Source organism: Mastomys coucha, unplaced genomic scaffold, assembly GCF_008632895.1.
Source record: "Mastomys coucha isolate ucsf_1 unplaced genomic scaffold, UCSF_Mcou_1 pScaffold23, whole genome shotgun sequence".
NCBI lineage: Eukaryota > Metazoa > Chordata > Mammalia > Rodentia > Muridae > Mastomys > Mastomys coucha.
The window spans coordinates 18,563,739-18,587,888 of NW_022196906.1; the positions used below are offsets into that span (position 1 = coordinate 18,563,739).

The window sequence follows — 24,150 nt, forward strand, 5'->3', positions numbered from 1 at the left end:
AGGCCATGAAGTGATGTTCCTTGCTGGCTTGCCTCCCCTGGCTTGCTCAGCCTGCTCTCTTATAGAACCCAAGACTTCCAGCCCAGGGATGGCACCACCCACAAGGAGCCCTACCCCCCTTGATCACTAATTGAGAAAATGCCCCACAGCTGGATCTCATGGAGGCACTTCCCCAACTGAAGCTCCCTTCTCTGTGATAACTTCAGCCTGTGTCAAGTTGGCACACAAAACCAGCCAGTACAGCAATGGAGGGGTGAAAGTGACCCAAACATATTCATGTATGAAAATGTCATAATGAAGCCCATCATATACAACTACACTAATAAAAATGTAAATCCTGGGGTCCCCATCAGCCAAGTGAGAAGCTTGGCAAATTTCCAGATTTTATGGGTGCCTCTATCTTGTGAATTATTGTATCAGAGCATCATTCTCCAAAGATGTCAGAGTCAAAGTGCAGCTTTGTTAGAAAGTCAGCTCTAAGTTGGGCGGTGGTGGCACAGGTTTTCAATCCCATCAGACTAAGGTGGTCAAGTCTCCGAGTTCTAGGCCAGACTGGTCTATAGACTGATGCCAGAGTTACACACAGAGAAACCGAGTTGAAAAACAAATAAACAAAGGAACAAACAACTCTAACAACAAAACAAAAAAGTAAGTACGTTAGTTCTATATGGGTAAACACAGCTGAACTGCCTCCCCTCCAAGCAGCAGAAGCAAAAATGCACAACTATATGGACTATAATTTGAGGAATCTTTTACAACAAATTGTCTTTGGTATAATGTATGGGAAAAGCTGTTAGCAACTCTGTAATTATACCAATACATATGTCCCTTGATGAAAAGGACAGAGGAATGTGTGACTTTGACCATAAACACTGTACTGTTTTGGATGATTCGAGCTCCTACCATCAGCACCTTTCCCCATTTTAGTGAAGACTGCAAGAGGATTCGGATCAGCTCATGGCCATCAGGGATGTGAATGTGCACGGCCACAGTGGGTGCAGAGGACAGTAGCAGGCAGAGAAAACACTTGGCACACTTTTCATGGATTTTTTATTTAACATATATAGTACATGTAAACAAGGGGCATAAAATTCATAAAAATACAACACTCCTGTGCAGGATCGCTTTATTTCAGACACATCCTTTTGTCTTCTCCTCCGTGCTGCTGGCCTACTGGAACAGCACACACTCTGCCAGGCATTTTAGAGGTTTAGCTTTTAATGGACTTATTACTCAGCTTATTTTTTTAATATCACAATAATAACTATTCAATTGCCTTCTGTCTTTCCTTTCCTCACACTAAAGCAAAAATATTTGTATATGCTAAAAATATGCAAAATACTGAACTTTAATACTGCTTTGTCAGCTACATAAAATCTATTACTGCTCCATGTTGCCATAAAAGTGTTTCCGTTGCAGAGCGCTGGCTGCTACTAGATGTGCTGGAGGCTAAGTATGCAGTGGACCCCAAGGCCGCAGCTCCAAGCTGACTTGCCTGAAATGCAAGCAGAGCTTGCTGGTGGAGTTACATTAAGACATACTGTTACAAAAGGTTTCTGCAAAAAAACTAATTTAGACTACTTTTAATGTTTCCCAGCATGTGAACTGGCTCTAATAGTATTTTAATGTTTTGTTTCTCTGTACAGAATTTCCAATCATTACCGTGAACTTAATATGAAGGGAACTGTTAGAGGGTAAGGACAGAAAAATAACTTTTAAAAGGTGATAAAAAAAATAAATCCTAACTGCTGTATCCACACAGCAGCCATGTTGGGCTGCAGAAGGGTGGCAGAGAAGGCAGGGCTTGTGTCCCTCACACCCATGCCTGTCCCTTTCTTTACATTCCCCTGCATTACCACACCATCATTCAAACACCCGTAAACCACAACCTCTAGCTGCTCCCCTATTTTCTGAGTTGGTAAAAGCTTATGAAATAAAACTAAGCATCAGATGAGGAAGCTTGACCAGTCTGCAACAGTAGGAATGGCAGTCCCCGGGCAGCTTCAGGGAGGGAGACCCTGGCTGGTGAGGCTGGCTCCGTACTGAGGCCACACTCCTCAGTCACAAGTGCTGTCTCTGCAGGTGACCAATGTCCCCCAGATAAGCTTGTCCTTGGGCTCCGGGAAGAAGGCAGAAAGAACGGCTCTTCCCTGGCTGCCAGGAGTGGGCACCGGAAGCCATCCCTGAGGGTTCAGGTCTCAAGGACAATCCACACTGAGGTTAATCTGCCTGTGGTTAATAAAGAGAAGACTGTATAATTAAATGTGTAGTCAGCCATGGTCACAATTTGTTTAGAATTTAAAAATCTCAAAACCATTTCTTACAACAATGAAGATTACAGTTTTGAAATATCTCATTTCACACAAATTAACTTCTAAGAAATAAAATTTGTATACGAAATTCAAAGCATGTTTAGGAATTTTCCAAAAAAAGAAAAAATGGGGAAGCCTGAGCATACTCACTCCACACACTGAATTTTTTTTTCTGAGGCAAAATTATAAGGCTTAAGGCTTTGTCTTATTAAAGACAGGCAATTTTGAAAGCAAAATAAAAAACTCTATTCATTTACATTTTGACAGAAGTTACTTAGGTTTTATTTTATCTTAATAGTCAAAGTAAAATTAGCATAAACTACAGTCTACTACAAGCTATGTCTGTCTGTCTGTCTGTCTCTCTCTCTCCTAATCTATATATAGCTCTAGCTATAGATGCATCATATTTGAGGTTGTCTAAAATAGTTTTTCCTAGAAGTGTGATTAATCATAAAATTCTTAAAGTGAATTAAAGGTATTAAAATATAATATTTTATTAATACTAAAAATGAGAAAATACACAATTACTAATTTTTTAACCAAAAATAAGTACCTGCTAGTCAACCTAAAGACAAGGTAGCATTTATGTGGAAAAGAAACCAGGCTGTGTGGGGAGAAACACAATAGCACATGGCTGGAAACCAAAGGAGCTGGTTCTTGCCACCATACACACCCAGGAGTCTGGAGAATAACAGGCAGGAAACACTTGATTCACAAGAGAATCAACACAGAACACAGAACAAAAAGAGCACCCGGAAGTGAGGTGAACAGGTGACACACACGCCAACCACGCTTGCACTGAGAGCTGAGGGACTGACAAGACCAGGACTCACAGGCTCACTGAAGTTTTCAAAGACAAGACCAGGAGGCAAACAAGAAACAAGAGTGGTAACAGGCCTAAACAGTCCAGAAGTGACTATATTTTCATATCATCTGTCATGACCCATGATGTATTTCTACACAGATGGCCTTCTTCACCATAACACAAATATTTAAACCAAGTACAAGCACATACTCATTTGCATAGCAAATTTTAACAGGTGCACTGAAATAGTAACTAATTGATCTGGTGTAAGTCATTTTTACAATCAGACTGGCAAATTGACTAAATCAAATGTTTGCCATTTGAAAACAGTTACTTTCAAAGACTTTATAAAGGTTTGCAATCTGAGTTAGCGGCAAAGCAGTAAAGCCATTACGGATGCGGTCTCTGGCAGATGCAGGTGCAGTCACTGTCTGGTAACTTCTAGGACTTTGTAAACACTGTTCTGGAATACTGTGGTAAAGTGAGGCTTGGAATCCTGCACCAAGATGGTGCACAGGGGTGTTTTCCCAGCGTTGTCTGGATCCTCCACATCCCAGATCTCAGGCATGCTGCACCCAGGCCTAGAGAAGAGAAGGCACATGTTAAAGTCGATGCACATCCTGCAGACAGCACAGCAGTGTCTACACTCCTCGTCTCATCACACCTTTCCTACTTCCATTAATTGGCATAGTTCCTAAATCACACAATAGCTATCTTTACTTTTGTAAGCTGCCATAGCTCCTCTTTAGGACAATGGGAGCATAGCATCAGGGAGTATATGAAGAGAGGCACAGAAGACGTGTGCTCAGGGACTGGATAAGATAGCTGAGAGACTCTAGTAAGCTCTGCCTCTGATATTCATCAAGAATTTGCTGTTAGAGGTTTCCACCTGTGTAAAGGGGAAAGCAGCCCACAGCACGGGCTTGCCTCTCAGAATGTGCAGGCTGAGGGCAATCAGATGCTCACAGCACCAGGCTCAGAATACAAACATGTTAGTTTTAACAATTATGAAATCTGCTTAGTTCATGGGGAAGGTATACTCATTAAACTCTAAAATGAGTCAATTTAAAAGAAAGTCTTATTGTGATTATATGGGAGGGACACAGCAAAGAAACTGCCAATATGGCTGCTACATCGTAGGGTTAGGGTTTTTACTGTAGGTAAAAGAGAGTATCTAGAGTCTAGAGCAGAGAGAGAAAGCAGCAGACTGGACATGGCCAAAAGAGAAAATATCTAGAGACATCTGGGAGAGTCCAGAGTAGAGAGGGAGAGAAGCAGACTGGACATGGCCAGGGCAGTCTGTCAGAGAAGGGAGAACGGCAGGAGACAGGAGAGTGACAGAGCTGGGACTGAGGTGAGAAGGACCAGTGTTAGTGACCGGGAAATGTATAACAAATACTTGTGGGACTGTACAGAGAGAGCCTAAAGCCCAGCGTGAGCTTTGATACGCAACCACAGGTGCACACCAACGGAGCCACGTGTCCCTTCTGACAGGGATAAAGAAAATGATTCCTTATGACACTTGTGGCCAATGGGATCCAGTTTCACAAGTTCCTGAGGAATACTGGCTTTTATCTAACCACCAGAAATCCTCCTATAGTCCAGTTTGAGTATTTCTGGATATATGACACCTGACAAAGGTAAGCTTACTTCTTAGCTAAATAAAATTAAACTGTAAATTCAATGTATTTCTTTTCTTGTTTTCCATCCAAAATCAGGGTCTCACTGTATGGCCTAGGGTAGCCTGAAACGTACAATGTTCTTGCCTCAGAGTTTCAGGGTTTTGGATTTCAGATGTGTGTCACCATGCCCAGCCAATAATATGTTTTTATAAAGAACAATATAAGTAGCTCTGCGTGGCACACATCTTCAATCCCTGCACTGTGGAGGCAGAGGCAGGCAGATCTTTGTGAGTTTAAGGCCAGCCTGGTCTACATACTGAGTTCCAGGACAACCAGGACTACGTAGAAGAACTCTGTCTCAAAAACAAAATAAAACCAAGTATAAATAGGATTACCAAGTTATATTTGTCTAAATAACTCATCCAAATAATTTAAACATTTTAAACCAAGATCAGATTTATAAATAGAGTTGCTGTATTTTCATGTGGCTATTCTGTTTTTTACTTGTTTTGGAAGAAAAGCCTGTGCTACTGGAGGAACATCTCAAGTTCAAGGCTAGCCTGAGGAAGTTACTGAGATGATATCTACACACACACACACACACACACACACACACACACACACACACACAGGAAAAAGGTGTGAAGCAGAATGCCTGAATAGCATAGATGAAGCCCTCACAGTCAATCTTCACTCAGAATAAGCAAAAGGAAAGGAAAGGAATAGAGAACATTAAAATTATAGAGAATAGACCATAGCTGCTCTCTCTCTCTCTCTCTTTCTCTCTCTCTCTCTCTCTGAGAAGAAAACACTTATATGAGAAGTCTAAGTTCCATTTAATCTTATCTTTTTGACTCTCCAGCCCAATATTCACCACCCAGCAGGTCCACGCCTAGCCTTTCGCATCCTTCCCAGAGGCACTGCTAGTAAACACCAGCATCCATCCATCCTGCTAGAGCTTTGATTCATGTTCCCTCTCACACATAATATAAACAAGGGCAGCTCTGGGTTGCTTTCACAAAATTGGGGACATTATGGGACTTGTAACAGTACACTTTAGCTACTTTTTGCATTCTGGTATGTGAAGACCCATTTGCTCCTCTTCATTGCTGTTAGTTCTGATCTATGATAACGGAAGGACTCTCTTACGGACATACACTTTGGTCATTTCCCACTTTGCTGCCATAATGTAACATCACTGTTTCGTGCCTCTCTCCCTTTTGTAACTTAAATGTTCATTGTGTTCAAGACACAAATTTTCATTTTGCCTCCATCAGATTAACGGCCAGAGAGCCTCCCAGTGATGTCCCCACAAAGAGTTCCAGTATACTTTCTGAATAGCCTCATTAACACTGGATGTACAAAGCTGAAGAACTAGAATCATAAGGCTGGGCTTCTGGTTCCACCCTTAAGGTTCTCACACACACATGAAGGCTGAACTGTTATCTCATGTGGGGCTGTAGAGAATATGACAGCTAAAAATTCAAAACCTACTCCGGGTTTCCAGAACTCAACATGCTAAAGCAAAATGAAGGGGTAAAGAGCTGTCTTGTGATCCCTGCCTGCTCCTGTTACTGGAGTCCTGTAATTCTCAAACCCCATCTTTCAATACTATTTGTGACACTGGACACAGTAGTGAATGCCCATAATCCTGGATATCCAGAAGGCTGAATCAGTTAAGGCCAGTTCGGGGTCAGGCAAGACAACAGAGTAACAAACAACATACATTATCAAAAGAAAAATGGGGTGGGGAAACACCAGTGGGAATGGGAATGACTTCCCCTCAGTGTAAGTATTTTAACTTTATTCAAACCAATATGAATTAAGAAAAGCTTTCTTTGAAAATACAAAGAGGAGAAAGAAAGAAAAGGAACAAAGAAAAGAAAATGTAAAAGATTATAAAAACTCACCTACAATTACCAAATTAAAAATGGGTATAATTTAGTTTTTGTCCATAAGATGATGTATCTGATGAATGATCAAGCCATACCATTAAGCCCTTAGGAGATCATGCATGCATGTATGACTGAGCAAGCGCAGGCAGACACACATGCATGCTGCACACACACACACACACACACACACACACACACACACACATATATTTGTTCAGCACTAGACTTCCCTTCCTTTCTCTCTTGAGCTCTGTAAGCTTCCCCCATTCTGACATACTTTTATTTTCCAGTATCTGCAGCAAGCTGCAGGTTGTCTCTGGCCAACCTAACTGATGCAGACTGAAGGCAGACAGAATAAGAGAAAACTCCAATATTGAATGAAACACCTTTCAAGAAACTCAGTTCTTCTGGTACATGTAAAAATAGGATAAAATCCTGTCCCCCTTCTCCATGTCCATTTTCCTTTGGCTTCTGTTATGCTCATCTTTGTGTCTTGGGTCAAAGTGACACAAGCAGCAGTCATCAGAGAGAAAGGGGTCTCAGTTGAGGAAATGTCTCCATGACTGGAAGGTATTTTCTCAATTAGTGATCAACAGGGGAGGCGGTGGTGCCACCCATCCCCGGCCTGGTGGTCCTGAGTTCTATAAGAAAGGAGACTGTGAAAGCCAGAGGCATCAAGCCAGTAAGCAGCACTGCTCCATGGCTTCTCCATCAGCTCCTGCCTCGAGGTTCCTGTCCTGCTTAAGTTCCTGTCCTGTCTTACTTTGGTAATGAACAGCAGTATGGAGTGTAAGCAGAATAAACCCTTTCTCTCTATCTTGTTTTTTGGTCACAGTGTTTTTGTCATAGCAAGAGAAACTCTTGACTAAGATAGCTTCCCTTTGAGAACACAAAGGAAGCATAGCTTTTGACTGCCAGTGGACCTGCCCAAGGTTTACTGAGGCTATGCCTTCAGTCCGCCTGGATTCTCATAGGAACAGGAACGGGAAGCAGGCAGGACAAAGCCACCTCTTGGCTTCTCCCTCCCACACCTGATGAAACCAGCACCCCCAAGGCTATCAACCATGTCCAGTTGGCAGAGGTACGATGTGCTCCCTCTCTGCTGCAACCTGAGTGATCTGAAGCCAGTTAAATAGTGCTGGTCCTGCTTGGAGGCAACATTTATTGCTTTATATTAGTAGTTTTGAACCTTCCTAATATTTAATCCTTTAAATAGAATTCCTCATGTTGTGGTAACTCTCAATCACAAAAATAGTTTCAATGCTACTTCTTAACTGTAATTTTGCTACTGTTTTGAACAGTAATGTAAACATCTGTGTTTACCAATGGTCTTAGGTGACTCCTGTGAAAGGGTGATTTGATCTCAAAAGGGGTTGCAACCCACAGGCTGAGAACCACTGCCCTATATCTTCTGTGCCCTCCATGTCCCTAACAATGCACATAAAACCAATTCTCTGCATATCAAAGGATGGCACCACCAGAGTTGTGCAAACCCAAACTGCTCCATCAAGACTAGAGAACACAAAGCTTTGGCAATTTGGACATATTCAAGAATGTCACACAAGAGACTAGGAAACAAAGATGAATTTGGGTCAATTTCATCAACTGGAGGAAAGGTTATGGGAATGATTTTCCTGGTCCAGTGGCCTCATGTTTCTTAAAGGGGGAAGATCAGGAGCTAAAGACTCCAATTTCACAGAAGGCTGTCAAGATGCTGAGCTGTTGCAAATGCTCACTCAGCAGTGCCTTCTTACAAGTCCTCAGAATACTTAGACACTTAGATTTTGTACAATGTACAGAACAGAGATAATTAAGTATGTGAATCTTATTATATCCACATCACTACAAGCATTTAAAATTTTTCTTTTGTGTGAGGGAATGTTTTGCGTGCGTATGTGTATGTACATTGCATAAGTGCCTAACATCTGTGGAGGCCAGGAGAGTCCTTTAGATCCTCTGGAACTGCAGTTACAGATAGTTGTGAGGCAGTTCAAGGGTGCTAGAAAATGAACCCAAGTTCCCTGTAGGAGTAGCCAGTGCACTTAATGCTAAGCCATCTCCATGATATTGGTTGTAAGCATGTAAGACATGTTCTACATGATAATAGCAATAAGTTTCTATAAATGATTAAATTCAAGTTACTTGGAACCTACTCATAGGAAGGGCTTTCCATAATCAACAACTATCTTAGGTCTTGTAGACAAAGCTATGTAGATGCTATGTCATAGAACTGTTTTCATTCATGAAGTTTATGTAAACAGTTTCTCTTAATGCCCTGTAGTGTCACTGAAGTAAATAGCACTGAAGGATAGAGCAGTCCACTGAAGGGTTCAGGAAGACTTCTGATGTAACATATACAATGCCCTCAACTCATGGTGAAATCATCAAGCCCTATGCTCCCCATTTAGGGGAAGCTTTGGTCCTGGCACTGCAGGACACTGTCATCCACTGCCTCATTTGTATTCAGCATTGCTGAGCTCTGTTTTGATTTGTTTGTTTTTGAGTCAGAGTTTTGCTATGCAGTCCAGGCTGTTCTCAAAGTCCACATGTCACTCAAATTTGTAATCCTCCCCTTAGCATGCTGAGTGCTGAGATGCCAGGGGTGTGCCCAGCCCCCAGCAAGGACTTATATTGCATTTTGAGATCTTTCTGCCATTGTAGCTACGCTCTGATCAGTGAACTTCTTCACGGAAACAAACTTCTCAAACTATAAACTTAGGAGGATGTAGGGAAAGCAAGAAAGGAGGGTTTCACTTGAAGTGATATTACCAGACAAGCATATCCAGCCCCAGGACATGTGTCAGGTGTATAGATCAATCAGGACAGTGAGTCCCTTGTTGCTGGACTACTGTACACAGCCAGACTATACCATTACTTCGTTTCAGAGTCCTAAATCTTTTGAAAGACAATATACTCAGTTCTAACTAAACTGTGTATTTTTTTTTTTTTAAAAAAACTCAAACACAAATAAGAACAATTTGGGAGATTATCAATCAATCTGAATATAGGCACTTTAAGGTAATATATACATACATATCACTGTTAAAAGGTATACTTCTATAATTAGTAAAAAGGTCTAATTATGTACAGAGTGTTCGTTCATACTTTTGAAAATTTTTATTTTACATATATCATATTATATTCCATATATCATATCATACCATATCATATATTATATATACAGAACACTTACCATGGGTCTAAGCTAACTTGTCACTCTTAAGATTATAAATTATGAATTGTGTGAAATACTTACTTGGATCTTCTTATGCACCACGACTCTTCCAGAATGTAGTAATTCACCTTTAGTTTCATCAAATCCTTCTTCACGTCCTCAGGTGCTTTTCGGCTATACATTGAATATACTATTTTTGTTCTGGCTCTTGAAGAAAAAAATAAGTAGGCAAAAACTTTCAAGATCAAAAGGGGCACAGTCAATGTTATATAGAAGCAAGTATGGATTGGGACTAAGCACACTCCAGAGAAGACAGAGGTGGAAAGGCCTTGGAGGAGCTGGCAAGGCTCCTGCGGAGATCACAACAAGAAGGCAGACATAGCCACGGTTCTAGAAGGGGCTTGGCTCTAAATAATGCCCACATTTCCAAACTTCATGCTACTTTTGCTCCCTTGCTTTTGCCTATAATTGTCCAGCAACCCTGTGTGCAGACAGGGATGAGAGCAAGCATACCAGCAGAGCTGGAAGAGGCAACTGTTCAACCCATATAACTGCCTTCTAGATTTAAGAAAAACTTACTCTACAAAATTGCTTTGGAAAATTACACTGAAATTGACTTTGTAATGAAAAAGCTTTGTATTTATAAAACACACACCCTATTGTTATGTAAGACAATGTGCTAATAGCATCCACCTGATCATTTGGGAAATGACTGGCTCTATCTCCTCTGGAAAGTGCATCTATATTAAATCTATCACCTCTTCCAAGAGAACAGAATGCATGGTTTATGGGGAAACAAGTAAGTCTTATATGACCACACAAAATATCTAAATTCATTATAGCAAACAATATCATAAAAGCAGAGCAGAAATCCCACTGAATGAATCTCTTCCAACTGACTCCTCAGATTTCAAGGAAAAAAAAATTCAATGAGGAGGAGGCTTTACTAAAATCCTTAAATTGGTGAATGCTGGTCAACTGTGGGTGACAGTGCTAAAGAGACCTGGATACCTTGGACAACTGATAGGATTTATTTTGTCTGCCCAATAGAAAGCTATAGCCAAAGATATCAGCATTACTGCACCATGGAGCCTTGGCCTCTAGCCCAGCCACTCCTTCCCCATGAATGACTCTGAAATAACCCCACTGACCCTATGTTCTCGGAAACCTTCCTCTTCTGCTGGGATCCTCATTCGCTGTCTATCTGTGCGAGACTTGTCCTTCCCACCATGCACCTGTGCACTAACCTTAGACCTGCATCTTCATAATGTGGGTGGTTCACCACGGGTCGGAGAGCAGAGAGCTTCACGCTTGCCATGGTGGGCATGGCACCTGCAAACACTGCATCTGGAAGCAATTGCACAGTCTCAGGAACATGCTGGACCAGCATCAGCAGGGGTTGCTGTCAGACAGCCCAGTTATTTCACAAGCAACAGAGCTGGCTGAAGCCCAGGGAAGCCCACAGGTTAAAGGCTGAAGGCCAGCAGCAGAATGAAGCCAGTGGCTGACTGAGCAGGTCTGCAGCCAGGCTTGGGGAACAGCCTGCTCAGTGCTGAGGAGTGAGCATCACCTTCCGTTCTCTTCCTTTCCTTCTCTAATATCTTAGACAACAGTCTCCAGCTGAGTAAGAAAGTTTCACAGCACCAACCACTCCCTACTGGGACAGCAGATTTCCATGGGGACACACAGATTTAAGGGCCATGATTCATGGGTAAGAGGGAATGGGAGGGCTAATACTGAAATTCCATCAAGGAAGGAAACATAACAAAATCATGTTAAATGTAGAACTTACAATTTTGGAAAAGTTTTATAAATTTAAACTTCTATGAAAATAAAAACTAAATCACTAAGGGGTGTACAGCACTCCTTATCTTAAACCATGCCACCAATATGGTAACTCCTCTAAAAGACTTCAGGTACAATTTTGTGGTAACATGAAATTGTGCTGGAAAGAGAATCCTAGCTAGATTTAAAAAAAAATAGCAGGGCTTTCTTGTTATTTTACCTGGTTTTGTGCTGTATCTAATCCATTCTATGAGCTCTTCTTGTGGTAAATTGCTGAACTCCCCTACAATGTTCCACTGGGTTTGTAGGTTTGCCGAACCTTGAATAGACATTGCTGCTAATACAGCAAAGACAACAGCACCAGGATGCACTTTGCCAAAGAGCCATCCAAACAGCTGAAATTCAAGAAAAAACCGTGGTGACTATCAGTACAAAGCACCATGTACCAGCAAGACAACCCTCCTGAGGAAGAACTCAACCTGTGCTGTGGTGCCAGATGTGGACTCTTTAAAGTAGAATTTCATTACTACTGTGGGAGGTGTGAGAGGTTAGAGGACAACTGTGGAATCGGTTCTCTCTTCCACCTCATGTGAAATGCAGGCACTGGACTCAGGTGCTTGGCATCAGGCACCTTTACCCACTGAGCTATCTTGCTGCCCAGTACATAATACTTCAGTAATGATGTTCAATATCAAAACTATTGTAGCCAAGAGACACAGCTTCAGAAAGCACTGCAAGAAAATCCAGGTCACCTGCCTGATTTATAAGGCCCAGCCTAAAATAAAAATGAGAGCCCATTTATAAAACTTGTTGGCTCAGAATAGGCTAGGGACCCAGCTCAGTGGTCCCTTGCCTGTGGGCCTGGGTTTGATCTCTAGTACCACAGCAAGTGCAAACTTAAGCCAATGCAGAGTCCTTCTGAGTTTGCAACACAGTGTAGACACTGTTACCTGTCCCATTGGTGTGGTGGGAGTGAAGATGGAGGACTGGCCACCAGCTCTGTTTCCTGTCCCAACCCAGCCTAGAGGAGAATGAGAGAGGTGTGTGGGACCCGCCTCTCTAACACAGCTCTCGCACTGTGCAGCAGCACAGTCCACACTCAGAACAGAACTGTTCCACTGTCATTTTCCTCAGACTTCTGGGGAACAGACACACACTTGGATTTTCCACCCTGAGAATTAAGAGCTGGTGCTTAGTAAGCGTTTGTTCCAGTTAATAGAGGAGATGCTGCATCTTTGCTGACTGACTAAAGAGTCAGCAACACTACAGAGGGGCAAACACTTCTGAATATAATTACACGGTAAGTAAGAGTAAATTGTAAAGGATGACTAAAGAATAAAGCCAGGGATGCGTGTACAAATGTACACACAAGGAAAAACATATTAAAGCTTGATTCTGAATAAGAGAATGCAATTTGAAAGCTAACTTCAAACCCGCTTTTAGAAATTATGTAGCTAGGTGGTGGAAGAATATGCCTTTAAACCCAGCACTCAAGAGGCAGAGGCAAGCAGATACACTGAGTTCAAGACCAGCCCGGTCTACAAAGTAAGTTCCAGGACAGCCAGGGATACATGGCAAAACTACCAAATAATAATAAATAATAATAATAAATAATAATAATAATAATAGTAGTAGTAGTAGTAGTAGTATCAAAGCAAATATGTGATAGAAAAATTAAAAACTTCTCTACAGTTGAGTTGTCCTTTCTATTAGCACCCGTACTAATTGCTGATGAACCAAGTCCACATTGATGTGGCATCTGCTGTTTGCCAGGATAATTTTAAAAGGTAGAAGAGCAGACAGTGATCAGACTAGACCACGAGGCTACAGGAAGTTGTATACAGGAGCAAAGGGATAAACTTCAGGGGTAGGGAATTATAGCATGTAGGCTAGTACTACTTTAGGATCCCTTAGGAGTCACGGCTGGGCTAGACCTGTCACCAAGTTACCTGTCTGGAGCAGATCAAGGATGCCATAACACACATGTGTGGTGTCAGGAAGAGCTTCAGTCTCATGATCAGAACACCAAGGGCTGTGTATGCTAACAGCTGCAGAGCGTGGTAAACCAACTGATGGGAGGAAAGACAGTGTTCATTTCTACCATTTGTGAAGGCAAGATTAACATTGTTAATCTGGATGTGCAGAAATGATTTCTTAAATGACTGCTTCTATGGAATATTTTTATTAATTCTTAGAGGATTTCAAACAAGGTATATTGAATACAATCATTCCCTATAACTTCCCCTAATTCCAGAGTCTGGGAGCCACACCCCAAACTCTTCACATTCTCTTAACTTTGTGTCCTCCTTTAAAATAGTAATACCTCAGAGTCCACATTGTGCTATGTATACATAAATATATCTTCCCCCTTTCTTCTTCTCCCTCTCTCCCTCACTCCCCCACTTTCTCATGGGTTTGAGATCATCTACTGAAGCATTTTGGACTTACTAGGGGCCATATCTTTAAAGAGAACTGATACTCCCTCTTGCAGAAGCTATCAACAGTCAACAGCTCCTCAGTTAGGGGTAGAGGCTCATCAGCACTGGCCCCATCCGTGCTAGAATGTGGACTGGCTTGGTGGTCTGAAGGTCTTATGCAGACAGCCCCTGCTGTGAGTTCATACACGGCAATCTAGTGTGCAGAAGCTGCTGCAATTTTCCCTGACCCTGGCTTGGTAGTGGAAGGGATCAGAGATACCACATGTGTGGCTAAGCACTCTACTCACTTGTTCTCTGCACTTTGATGAGAACTAAGAACTCCCTTCATCTACAGGCATGGAGAAAGTGTTAACATGGACTATCAGGCTGTACTGTTTTATCAGAGCCACATAGTCAAGAATTTGTGCAACCGCATTCAGAGTCAAGCTTGCAGTTAACACAGCCTGATTTCGGGGTCTACCTTAAGTCTACCTTGTTTTGCCATCAGACTAAGGCTCAGAAGTGGTCAGAGGATTGGAAGCCACTGCCTCCAAATCACAGTGCTCTACCCTGCACTATATGAAGTCAGCTGATTTCTGGAAGGTGGGAACAGCAGCCAACCACATCTCTGAAGATTCTAGACAAGGTGTAGAAAAATGTGGCATTCTACCACGAAAGGATACCTCGCACACTTGCTTCACTGGGCTCCAGAAACCAACCACTGTTACTGTAGGGACTCACTCAGTGACCAAAAGTGCTTATCAGTTCAGCAAATGAGTCAGCCAATCAGTTTGCTCATTCCCACAAAAAAAATACATATCCAAGAACTTTGAAGATAAATTAATGACAAGTACCAATAAATCTAGATATCAGGACAACAAACCAAAGAATGAATGCACACACATACCCATACATACACACACACACACACACACACACACACACACACAGAGTGTATATTAAGTAAGTCTTGGTAATGCTAAATACTTACCTCTCCATGATCAAGTTGTTGTTTTCTAAAATAAAATAAGAAAATTACTCACTACTGAGGTACTTCATTTCCTTTTTCTTTTATCTACAAAGAAGAGCTTTTACAACTTGTTTAGTATTCCTCTCAAGACACAGATATGTAAATCAAAACTAAAAATGTTATCCCACTGCTAGTTTACAACCATTTAAGATAGTTTATTTTTAAAATGGCAGTGTGCATCTGACGAACTATGTATTTACTATGCCAATAATCACCTGGTGTACGCAGCAAATCACCTAAGGCATGAGATGAAGAGCTCTGAAGCCTTCAGAGCCCGTGTGCCAGCTTCCTTCCCTAGTGAATGAACCCTGAGCTCTCTGTACTACTGCAGCACTAGGGATGGCAGGGACACATGGTCCCATGCACTCTTCTCAGCACCAGGTGTTTAACATTGAAACAGGCACAGCATCTGCCCACAGCTTGGCTGGGATGTTCTCTTTCTGGATACTGTGCCTAGACTGACAAGTCCTGCCCTCATCTTTCTCTGCTGACCATCAATTTCTACAGTAACAGGAAGAGCACTTACAGAAAGGAGCAGCCATCCATCCAAAGTCTAAAATGGATGAGGTTCCTCTACAATTAATATGGACTCTCAATCCATCAGCTTCAATGTTCCTCCTCCAGTGACCCCACTTTTCACCCTGGACAGCTACCTTCTCCCTTGTTCTCCCATGTTTGCAGTGACCTGGTCACAAGCTAACTGATCCCTAAAGCCACCAGAGAGGTTTGTCTCCTACCCAGTGTCCACTCCATGGCCATACCCATCCCACTGGCTCTTTTAGATGAGACAAGACTCACATTTTTTCTTGTGTATAACTTCACTTGCCCTTCTCCACTAAAATGGGATGTGCAAGAGTCCAGAGTATAATCTAGTTATCTATCTACTCAAGTTCAGAGAATACTGAACACACAGGAGATAGAGAAATAACAAGATGTAAAAGCACACTTCTCCTCTCAGGGTTTATATATAAGTCAGAGGGAAAGAAGGGAAATGAATAGTTGTCTTCCAGCAACTGGAGCTGTGGAGAACAGAAATGGTGTAACATGATGCAGGATCATGAGTACCTCAAAAGGCTCGTCGCCACTGAGTGGTATCTGAGGGGGTCAGAGATGGGAGACTGGAAGACCCTGTGGAGGTCCTGCTGAGCCAGCCATGAAGACAGTGTACTTGGAGAGGAGAAAAGGCAGAGAGACACTAAGAGAGGTCCATGGATGGAGGGAGGGGGTCAGAGGGTACAAATACAAGGTCCTGGAGACCAAAATGAGGACTGTGATGTAGTTGAGTTTAAGTGATTTGAAGGACTGAAGAGAACAAGCACATGGTGCTTTCTGCCTTCTGCTGGAAATGTTTGCATTGGAAACAAGGTCAGAGGCAGAGGTATTCAGGAAGTGGCAGGAGACGGTAATCTACAGAGGCAGTGCTGACAGGTCAGAGTAAGAGTGGGCAATGGTAGTCAAAGCTTGGATAGCATTCTAAATATGACAATGGCAAGATTTACATACTGTTAGGATGTGGACCTAAGAGCAGAATCAGACTATGGATTCTGAGATGAGCCATGGGGAAAATGGAGGTGTCAGACAGGAAAGGTGGATCTGGAAGCTTTCGACAAAGGGAGCATTAAGAGATTCAGAGTTGTCGGGCGGTGGTGGCGCACGCCTTTAATCCCAGCACTTGGGAGGCAGAGGCAGGCGGATTTCTGAGTTCGAGGCCAGCCTGGTCTACAGAGTGAGTTCCAGGATAGCCAGGGATATACAGAGAAACCCTGTCTCGAAAAAAACACCAAAAAAAAAAAAAAAAAAAAAAGAGAGAGAGAGAGAGAGACAGAGAGAGATTCAGAGTTGTTCCCAAGATCTGAACATAGATGAAATATCTATATCAGTGATTCTCTTCCCCCAACTTGGGCAGAACATAATCTGTATTTGGTAATCTAATCTAAAAAAAATGTGTATACAATACACTGATTTTATCAAATCTGCAAGGCAAGCATGAAGGAGTTAGGATGCCCCTTCTTTCCAAGTAAAAGCTGAGTCTTCATTTCCTGAGCACATGCAGTGCCAACACGCTACAGCCATTGCCATCCCCATGAACAGCACGGAAGGCTAAACCCAGGACCCCTGCCAGCAAGACTGCATTCAGGACTATCTCAGAGCTGATGCGGTTTCTACATGAGACCATGACTGCCCTCCTTTACCTCCAGGTCCATGAATAAAGCAGTTCATGGTGATCACATCCAACTTAAACGTATTCCTTTCTCATCCCCTCTCTATTTTATAGTGACTTTTTCTTATGAAAAGTGAGGTGTCAGCAAGCTGGTCCATTTCCACAAGCAGGTCACCACAGTGACCTGAAAAGCCCACGGGACTCACATTTTCTGAAATTGCCTCTGTAGTTAAGTTACTCTTGAAGAGGCAGTTCTATTTTTCTACAAAGTTTTTAGCTCAGTTTTCAGAATTGCCCACTACAGTTCTAACTTTGAAGCTGCTTCTTCAAACTCTTTCAACAAAACAAAACAAACCACTGCTTCAAATGAAGAGAAATGTTGGCATCATAAACCAGAGCCATTTCCCCTTTCCTGCCTATCCTCACAGATACAAGCAAGGCACAGTTACAGCCAACTGTTTGTAAATGATATCCAAGATTGCTCCATTATGTGAGCAGAGCTCTGAAGGGCAATGTAAAGGTGAGGATATTCAAGTTATAAAAGAAATGCATACAAACACATAACTTATAGTTACCATATATATGTATTATTTGTTTTTTTGTTTTTTTTTTTTTTTTTTAAAAAAAGCAGTGACATATGCTCAAACTATTCCCCAAAAGATGGCAAAAACATTTCATTTTATACCAGGGCCATAATTTTATTCTACACCAATACATATATACTTGAGCATGTTCACTATCTATACTACACACAATACCATGCCAAGCACCCTTTGACCTCCATCTCCATTTAAGTGAACTCTTCCACAGAATGGGCCTGCAGTGGGAGAACTGTTGGGCTAAAGGGTAGGCCCACGGTGTGTTCTTGCCATAGCAAATTTTTCCTTCCAGCTGTGCAAGCCCTGGTTATTACCAATTCTTACTAATCTGTTAAGTAGAAAGACTTTAGTTTTTATCCAAAATGTCTTCCTCACAAGACTGTAGGCCTTTCTGAACCTTCATGAGTCATGTACAAATACTCACCCTTAAAATTACTGCTCTTCTCTATCGGCTATGTGAAAAGTCGGACTGTCAGGGAGTGCAGGCAACAAGTTATGGACAAGGGTTTAACCCCTGCAGACCCAGACACAGGGACAACTTGCCATCATGAAAGTGCACACACAAGAAGGTCCTGGGCATGAGTGTGGTGGAGAGAGAAAATATAACGCGCTTTCCTTTCTGTTCCCTTTCCTGGGTTCTTCACTCATTTCCTACTGTGTCAGGAGACTTTTCTATAAGTTTTTCTGGTCCTTTGTATGATTCTGGCTGTTACCAGTCCTGAGTCACATACCACAAATATATTCTGTAACTATCCTTTCCTTTCAATTATGCTCCTGGCATCTTTTATCAAACTGAAGTTCTTCTATTTGAAGTTGTCAACCTTCCCAGCATTTAAGTTTTGTATCCTTTAGAAAAGGCCTGTCATTTCTTTAATTACAAGTACATTCTCTTTGTCAATTTCTAGGTACGGTTGGTTACCTATGCTTTAATATTGCTTCTTAGGGAAGTTGAGTAAAAAAATGAGGAATATATACAGTTTTATATTTCTCTGTTTATTTCTCAAATGGTCTCCAAACAGAATAACCAATTTTCTCTGCTGAAGTAGCATTTCTGTGTCCCTCCAGGAAAGAGGGTGAAGGGGGGCAAGGTCGGACTTCTCTGCATGAGATCTGATGAGAGAATGCAGAGCCAGGATCCTCCACAGGAAGGAGAATGCTGACAGCTGAGAGCATCCTTCTGACGTGCTGAGTGTACAACATGCAAGCATAGAGGTGCACACTGTAGCAAGTATTCAATCACGGGAGTAAGAACAGTAAGACCATACTTACCTTGTATGTGTCTGTTGTTTAGCTATGACACCCTGCATATCATTAATAATCTGCAAATGGATTTTTAAAGACTTTAGAAAAGCTGTTATAAAAATAAATGTTAAGACTCTTAATATAAATATGAGAAATATGGAGATATGAGACCACTCAGAAAATAATAATTTCAACATTATCTTGTACAAGCATAATCCTTGATTTTGTCTAGTAGTCACCAATCCTATTAGGAAAATTCCAATGCCACATTTAGGATGTGACTAACAGGCTCAGAGGATGAAATGGTCTCCCTGGGAGGTAAAGGGGCAAACATTAAGAAGTGCTACTGTTCCAGACTCTTATTCCTGCTCCTTCTCCAAATGAGGTGCCTCCCTTAGTCAGACACATAGAACCATCGACATGGCTCAGAGATTCCATGCTGTTTAAATCCTATTTCCTGTAGCATGAACATCCCTATAGCATCTCACACGCACCTTAGTTTATCACCCGGATGAACTTCTGGGCTGCTGCCACAGTATCTACCATCCTTCTGATTGATTTATGCATTTCTGGTCCAAAGTGCTAGCTCCAGAATTTACCACTGGTCACCAGATTTCTCAGGCACCAAAAGTAAGATAGTCATATTTTCTAAAAGGTAGGCTTTTAAATATTTGAAAACAATTATCCACCTTCTATTTGAATCTCTTTTTCTATAAACAGTGGCAGTGAAGGTTCATTCATCTGACCTACTATATTCTATCACATCTCACTATCAAAGCTGCAGTCTCTTGTTTTGCTTTACTGAACATAGTCTCACCTCACTGTGCAGTTCTAGCTGGCCTAGAACTTGTATACAGACTGGGGCAGCCTCAAACCCATAGACATCCAGCTGTGTCTGCCTCCCAGGTATGAAGATTAAAGGCATGTGCCACCATGCCTGACCACTGTAGGCTTTGAATAGGTTCTTGATGGTCAACATTTTGGCAATTTTTGAGGATTATTAAATATAAATCAAAGTGCAAAAATACAAAGTGAGCTCAGAGCCTGCCACAGTGAAACTGAAACAGAAGCAGGTTGGGAGAGCAGAGCTGAGTACCACCAGGTGCCTGGTATAGGCGGAGGGAGCTAGTGTGACAACAGGCACAAAGGAGGCTACTAACAATGTCTGAGCTTACAAGGTACTATCTGTCTACCTCAGAGGTCACTGGCTTAGTAACACATCAAGATATGCCATGGGAGACTCTAGAATACAAAGTCCAGTACAAACCCAATGTGAGCAGTAATTACAGTACAGGAGATCCCACAGGTAAATCCACTGTGCTAACACAAATCACTAGAGATCAATACATTGTTGGGCTTTGTCCTATCTTCTTCGATTGAACATTAATCTGATCTTTTAAGTTTTACAGAGTTACAGCTATCACACGCTACTTAAAAAGATAGTTTCATACCTGCTTTTCTTCATAGAAGATTGATGTTTCTCAGGCCTAGTTTACACCAGGGCTTAGAATTTCATTATCAAACTAAACATGGAGCCTAAACAAGTTATCCAGTTCATCAATACGGTGAAGGCTTCCAATTCTTTTTGATTAATAATAAACCTTATTAACATGTAACTGAAAACTGCTCATATATCATATTACAGAGCTAAAATATTAAGCATTTTTGGAAATATTACTTAGTATTAAAATCCAGTCAATGGACATGGGTAAATAAACTTGTACCTAGGTCAACTGTGGCTCCAGAAATGTCTTCCAAAATGCATGATCAGAATCTAAGCCATTCTTTCCTGCATCCATTTTAGGCTAGCAGAAAGCAAATTATTTGCAAGATTTCTAAGTATTCATATCAAAGGCTATCAGTAAGAAAATACAGAATGTTTCAATTAACCAAGACAAACTATTGGATTATCGTGCAGCCATAATAACTGTTACTACTATACAAAAACCAGAACTATGTAATTAGGACAGGCTTCTCAGTGGCAATCGCACCTTTTTAACAATGGCAGCAACGATGACGAGAACAACGGGAAGCAGCAGTGTCTTCGTGTATCTCAATGGAGTCTAAAATTGAGCGGTACTTGTTAGAGGGAAATGTTTTAGCCAAACAAAACTTCTTTTCAAATGGTGAAATGGGCGAATTTCTAAAGGCATAAGTAGAGAATATTCATGTAAACATTCACCAACCAAGAGTCCAACCAGCACACTGATTCCCATCACTAAAATTAAAGCACGTTTCCATAGAAACATTTCACCAGTGCTAGGCTGCAAACACTAAAGATACAGTTTCCAAAACTCCTGTGAAAGGAAACTCGGTTCTTCCCTTTATACACTATTTGCCTATCTGAAGAGCTTTCTTATTGTTCATCCTAAAAAAGCAGTGTTTATATACATGGAACAAGCTACCTTGTACATTTTATGCATATTTTTACCTATTACATTTCTTTTTGTTACACACAAATACATGCTGAATAATGGCCAATACTTATGAAGGTAACAAAACTAATTTTATACTTTAATAACAAAGATTTATAGAAATGTTTTTAGTAACACAGTCCTGTGTACCTCTCGGTTACCAGCCACCCCAGCCACTGCTGGGATATTGCTCTTACACTTCTGTGTGCTAACTATTGGTAAGACCTCCTGTGTCTACTCCATTATATATACTGAGCATCTTTCCAGGTCAGTTTAGAATTGTGCTGGGGAGTAACATTTAAGGTTTGTCTTTGTTCCTATTATATACACATTATACCATAAAAGGATGCACTCCCTCAAGAGACAGATCCTCAGCAGCACAGACTCTGAATTCAAATACACAGTATGTGGAAGGAATTCATGCTATGACTCAATACATGACTTCTTTCACCAGACCTGCAATGCAATGGCCACTTTCAGGTTAGAGCAGCATAATGTTCTTGGGAGTCTCCAGCTCCTCTAACATCTGTTCTCTGCTTATGTTTGCCTTCTATTTTCTTTACCACTTTTTTTTTTTTTTGGTTTTGTTTTTTCGAGATAGGGTTTCTCTGTGTAGCCCTGGCTCTCCTGGAACTCACTCTGTAGACCAGGCTGGCCTCAAACTCAGAAATCCGCCTGTCTCTGCCTCCCAAGTGCTGGGATTAAAGGTATGTGCCCCGCCACCGCCTGGGTCTTTACCACTTTCTTAAAGAAGCCACGATTTCTATAAATTGGTAGTTTAAGATCTTACGAGACATACTCTTGCTTTGATTTTTCTTACTACCGTTTGTATAGCTTTTATTGGCTATCATGTATCAATGTCATAAACAGGGTTAATGAAGACCAGCATGCAATTAGAGTCATCAAAGCACACCTGACTAAGAACATAAGAGTCTATACTGAAGGCTGCCAGCCTGGCACTCAGGACACAGAATTATCACAGTGGGACTCCAGAGGTAATGAATGTGTTGATAAAGTATTAGCCAGTTTAGTACATTCCTACACATATAGCCTTAAAGGAAAATGTATCCAGCATAAACAGCAATAAAGGAATGCAAGATGGATGGCACTTCCAAGGCTATAAAACATCCTTGCTGAAACAAACTAGCTCATCAAGGATTGAAAATAATATTTCATGTATGCAATTAAAGCACTTGATTAGGTGAAATCTCATTTTGTTTTCACAATATCTGTTTGTAGTATACTACTAAGAACTTGTATACTATAACACAAAGAATAAATGTGTTCATTCAAAACCACTAACGCACATTGTATGATTCTGTCCCACAATCGACTACTTACTCTCTAGTTTTCTTGTAAACATCAAATACCTGAATCAAGTTTTCAAAAGAGAAATGTTAGTATGGAAACTTGTGCTTAATGATATTTAAATACAGTGAGATCATTCAAATCTCGAAACTTAAGTACAAGCTAAGAGCCTGAGAGACTGACTAAACTAAATAGTGTAGTCCTGAAAAGAGGCAATCGGAATTGCATGTGTTCACTCATCAAATACTGTTGGAATCATGTTTCCAAACTGCAGACATGGAAAAAGTCATAAATAAATACACAAATGGGAAGAGCTTTCACTAAGCTGCTAGGCATTCTTCTTCTGAGATAGCTATGCACTGAGACCCTGAAACAGCAGGCCCCCTTTATGAAAAGTGAAAGGGCCAAAGCCAAGGGAAGATAGCTGGACAGTACATCTTACCTCCTTCTCCATGAAGTCAAACTCTGCTGCACAAGTATATAGTAAAGTATCAAAATCCTTGTAACTGAAGAATTTTGATGTTAATAAGTTGCCAATATGAGCCTAGAAAGAAATAAAGTCAGAAATCATTACACTAAGCTAAATATTATAATTTTGCATTTTAATCTTAACAATACCTAAAATAGTTTTTGCCTCATAAAAAAGTCCATTGCTCCAATTCTGTGCTTTTGTTAAGACAAATTCTGTTCCTCCAACCTCATAGCTGTATCCCCTATTCTGCCAACATGTGGCAGCTCCCAGAGCTTCTTATCCAAGTCCATTACTGCCCACTCAGCAATGCCCAAGGCATTTGCCCTGGAGGGTTTCTGCTCACATCTGATTTTCTACTCCATGTGATGAAACAGGCTTCCCAGTCCCCATCTTGCTCTCTACCAGGAGGTAGAGAGTTCCAGTAAGAACTCATACAGATTTCTGTCCAACACACAGGAAACCAGGTCTGGAGCACAGAGAAAAGGCTGAGTTGAAATTCTGAGAAGAGCCTTAGAAGACTGTTTGAAGGTAGAAGTCATGGGAGGAAGTGGTTTAAAAGGCGCCTCTGTCTAACAATCATCATGAGCATGTGTGCAGTCATGTTCACCTTCCCCAAAAAGGTACAGGGCAAGCAACCACTTTCATTTTATAAATGAGAAAAGGAAGGCTCACAGACATAAGGCATTCACTGAACTTCCAAGTTAATTATTATCTAAAACAACAAAGATTAGAAAAAGAGAGTCAATTATACCTAAGGCCACCACACAATATGCACTCTCTAGAGTAGAGCACAAAGGATGATAGTAATGTGATGACATACAAGCTATTAGAGAGAGGTGGGGAGGAGAGAGAAAGAGAGGTGGCTGGTAGCTCCATGAAGCCAGAAGGGAGTTTTGAGACCCTGAAACAGTGC

At 41.3% G+C, this 24,150-nt stretch overlaps 1 protein-coding gene across 3 annotated transcripts in view; it reads right to left on the bottom strand.

Annotated features, from left to right (window-relative positions):
- Positions 1-1,033: 1,033 nt before the first annotated feature.
- Positions 1,034-24,150, bottom strand: part of Dpy19l1 (dpy-19 like C-mannosyltransferase 1) — a 95,724-nt gene continuing 72,607 nt past the window's right edge. The window contains exons 14-23 of one of the 3 annotated variants that reach the window (XM_031345778.1): positions 23,208-23,309; positions 21,035-21,106; positions 19,071-19,120; positions 15,003-15,027; positions 13,544-13,663; positions 11,815-11,989; positions 11,057-11,156; positions 9,891-10,016; positions 3,512-3,698; positions 1,034-2,229 (exon numbers count right to left, since the gene is read on the bottom strand). In XM_031345778.1, the coding sequence (XP_031201638.1) occupies positions 3,542-3,698; positions 9,891-10,016; positions 11,057-11,156; positions 11,815-11,989; positions 13,544-13,663; positions 15,003-15,027; positions 19,071-19,120; positions 21,035-21,106; positions 23,208-23,309 (927 nt within the window). In that variant the 3' untranslated portion in view covers positions 1,034-2,229; positions 3,512-3,541. Of the gene's footprint in view, positions 3,699-9,890; positions 10,017-11,056; positions 11,157-11,814; positions 11,990-13,543; positions 13,664-15,002; positions 15,028-19,070; positions 19,121-21,034; positions 21,107-23,207; positions 23,310-24,150 lie in introns of all 3 variants that reach the window. The other 2 variants (XM_031345776.1, XM_031345777.1) reach the window with 2 other exon arrangements.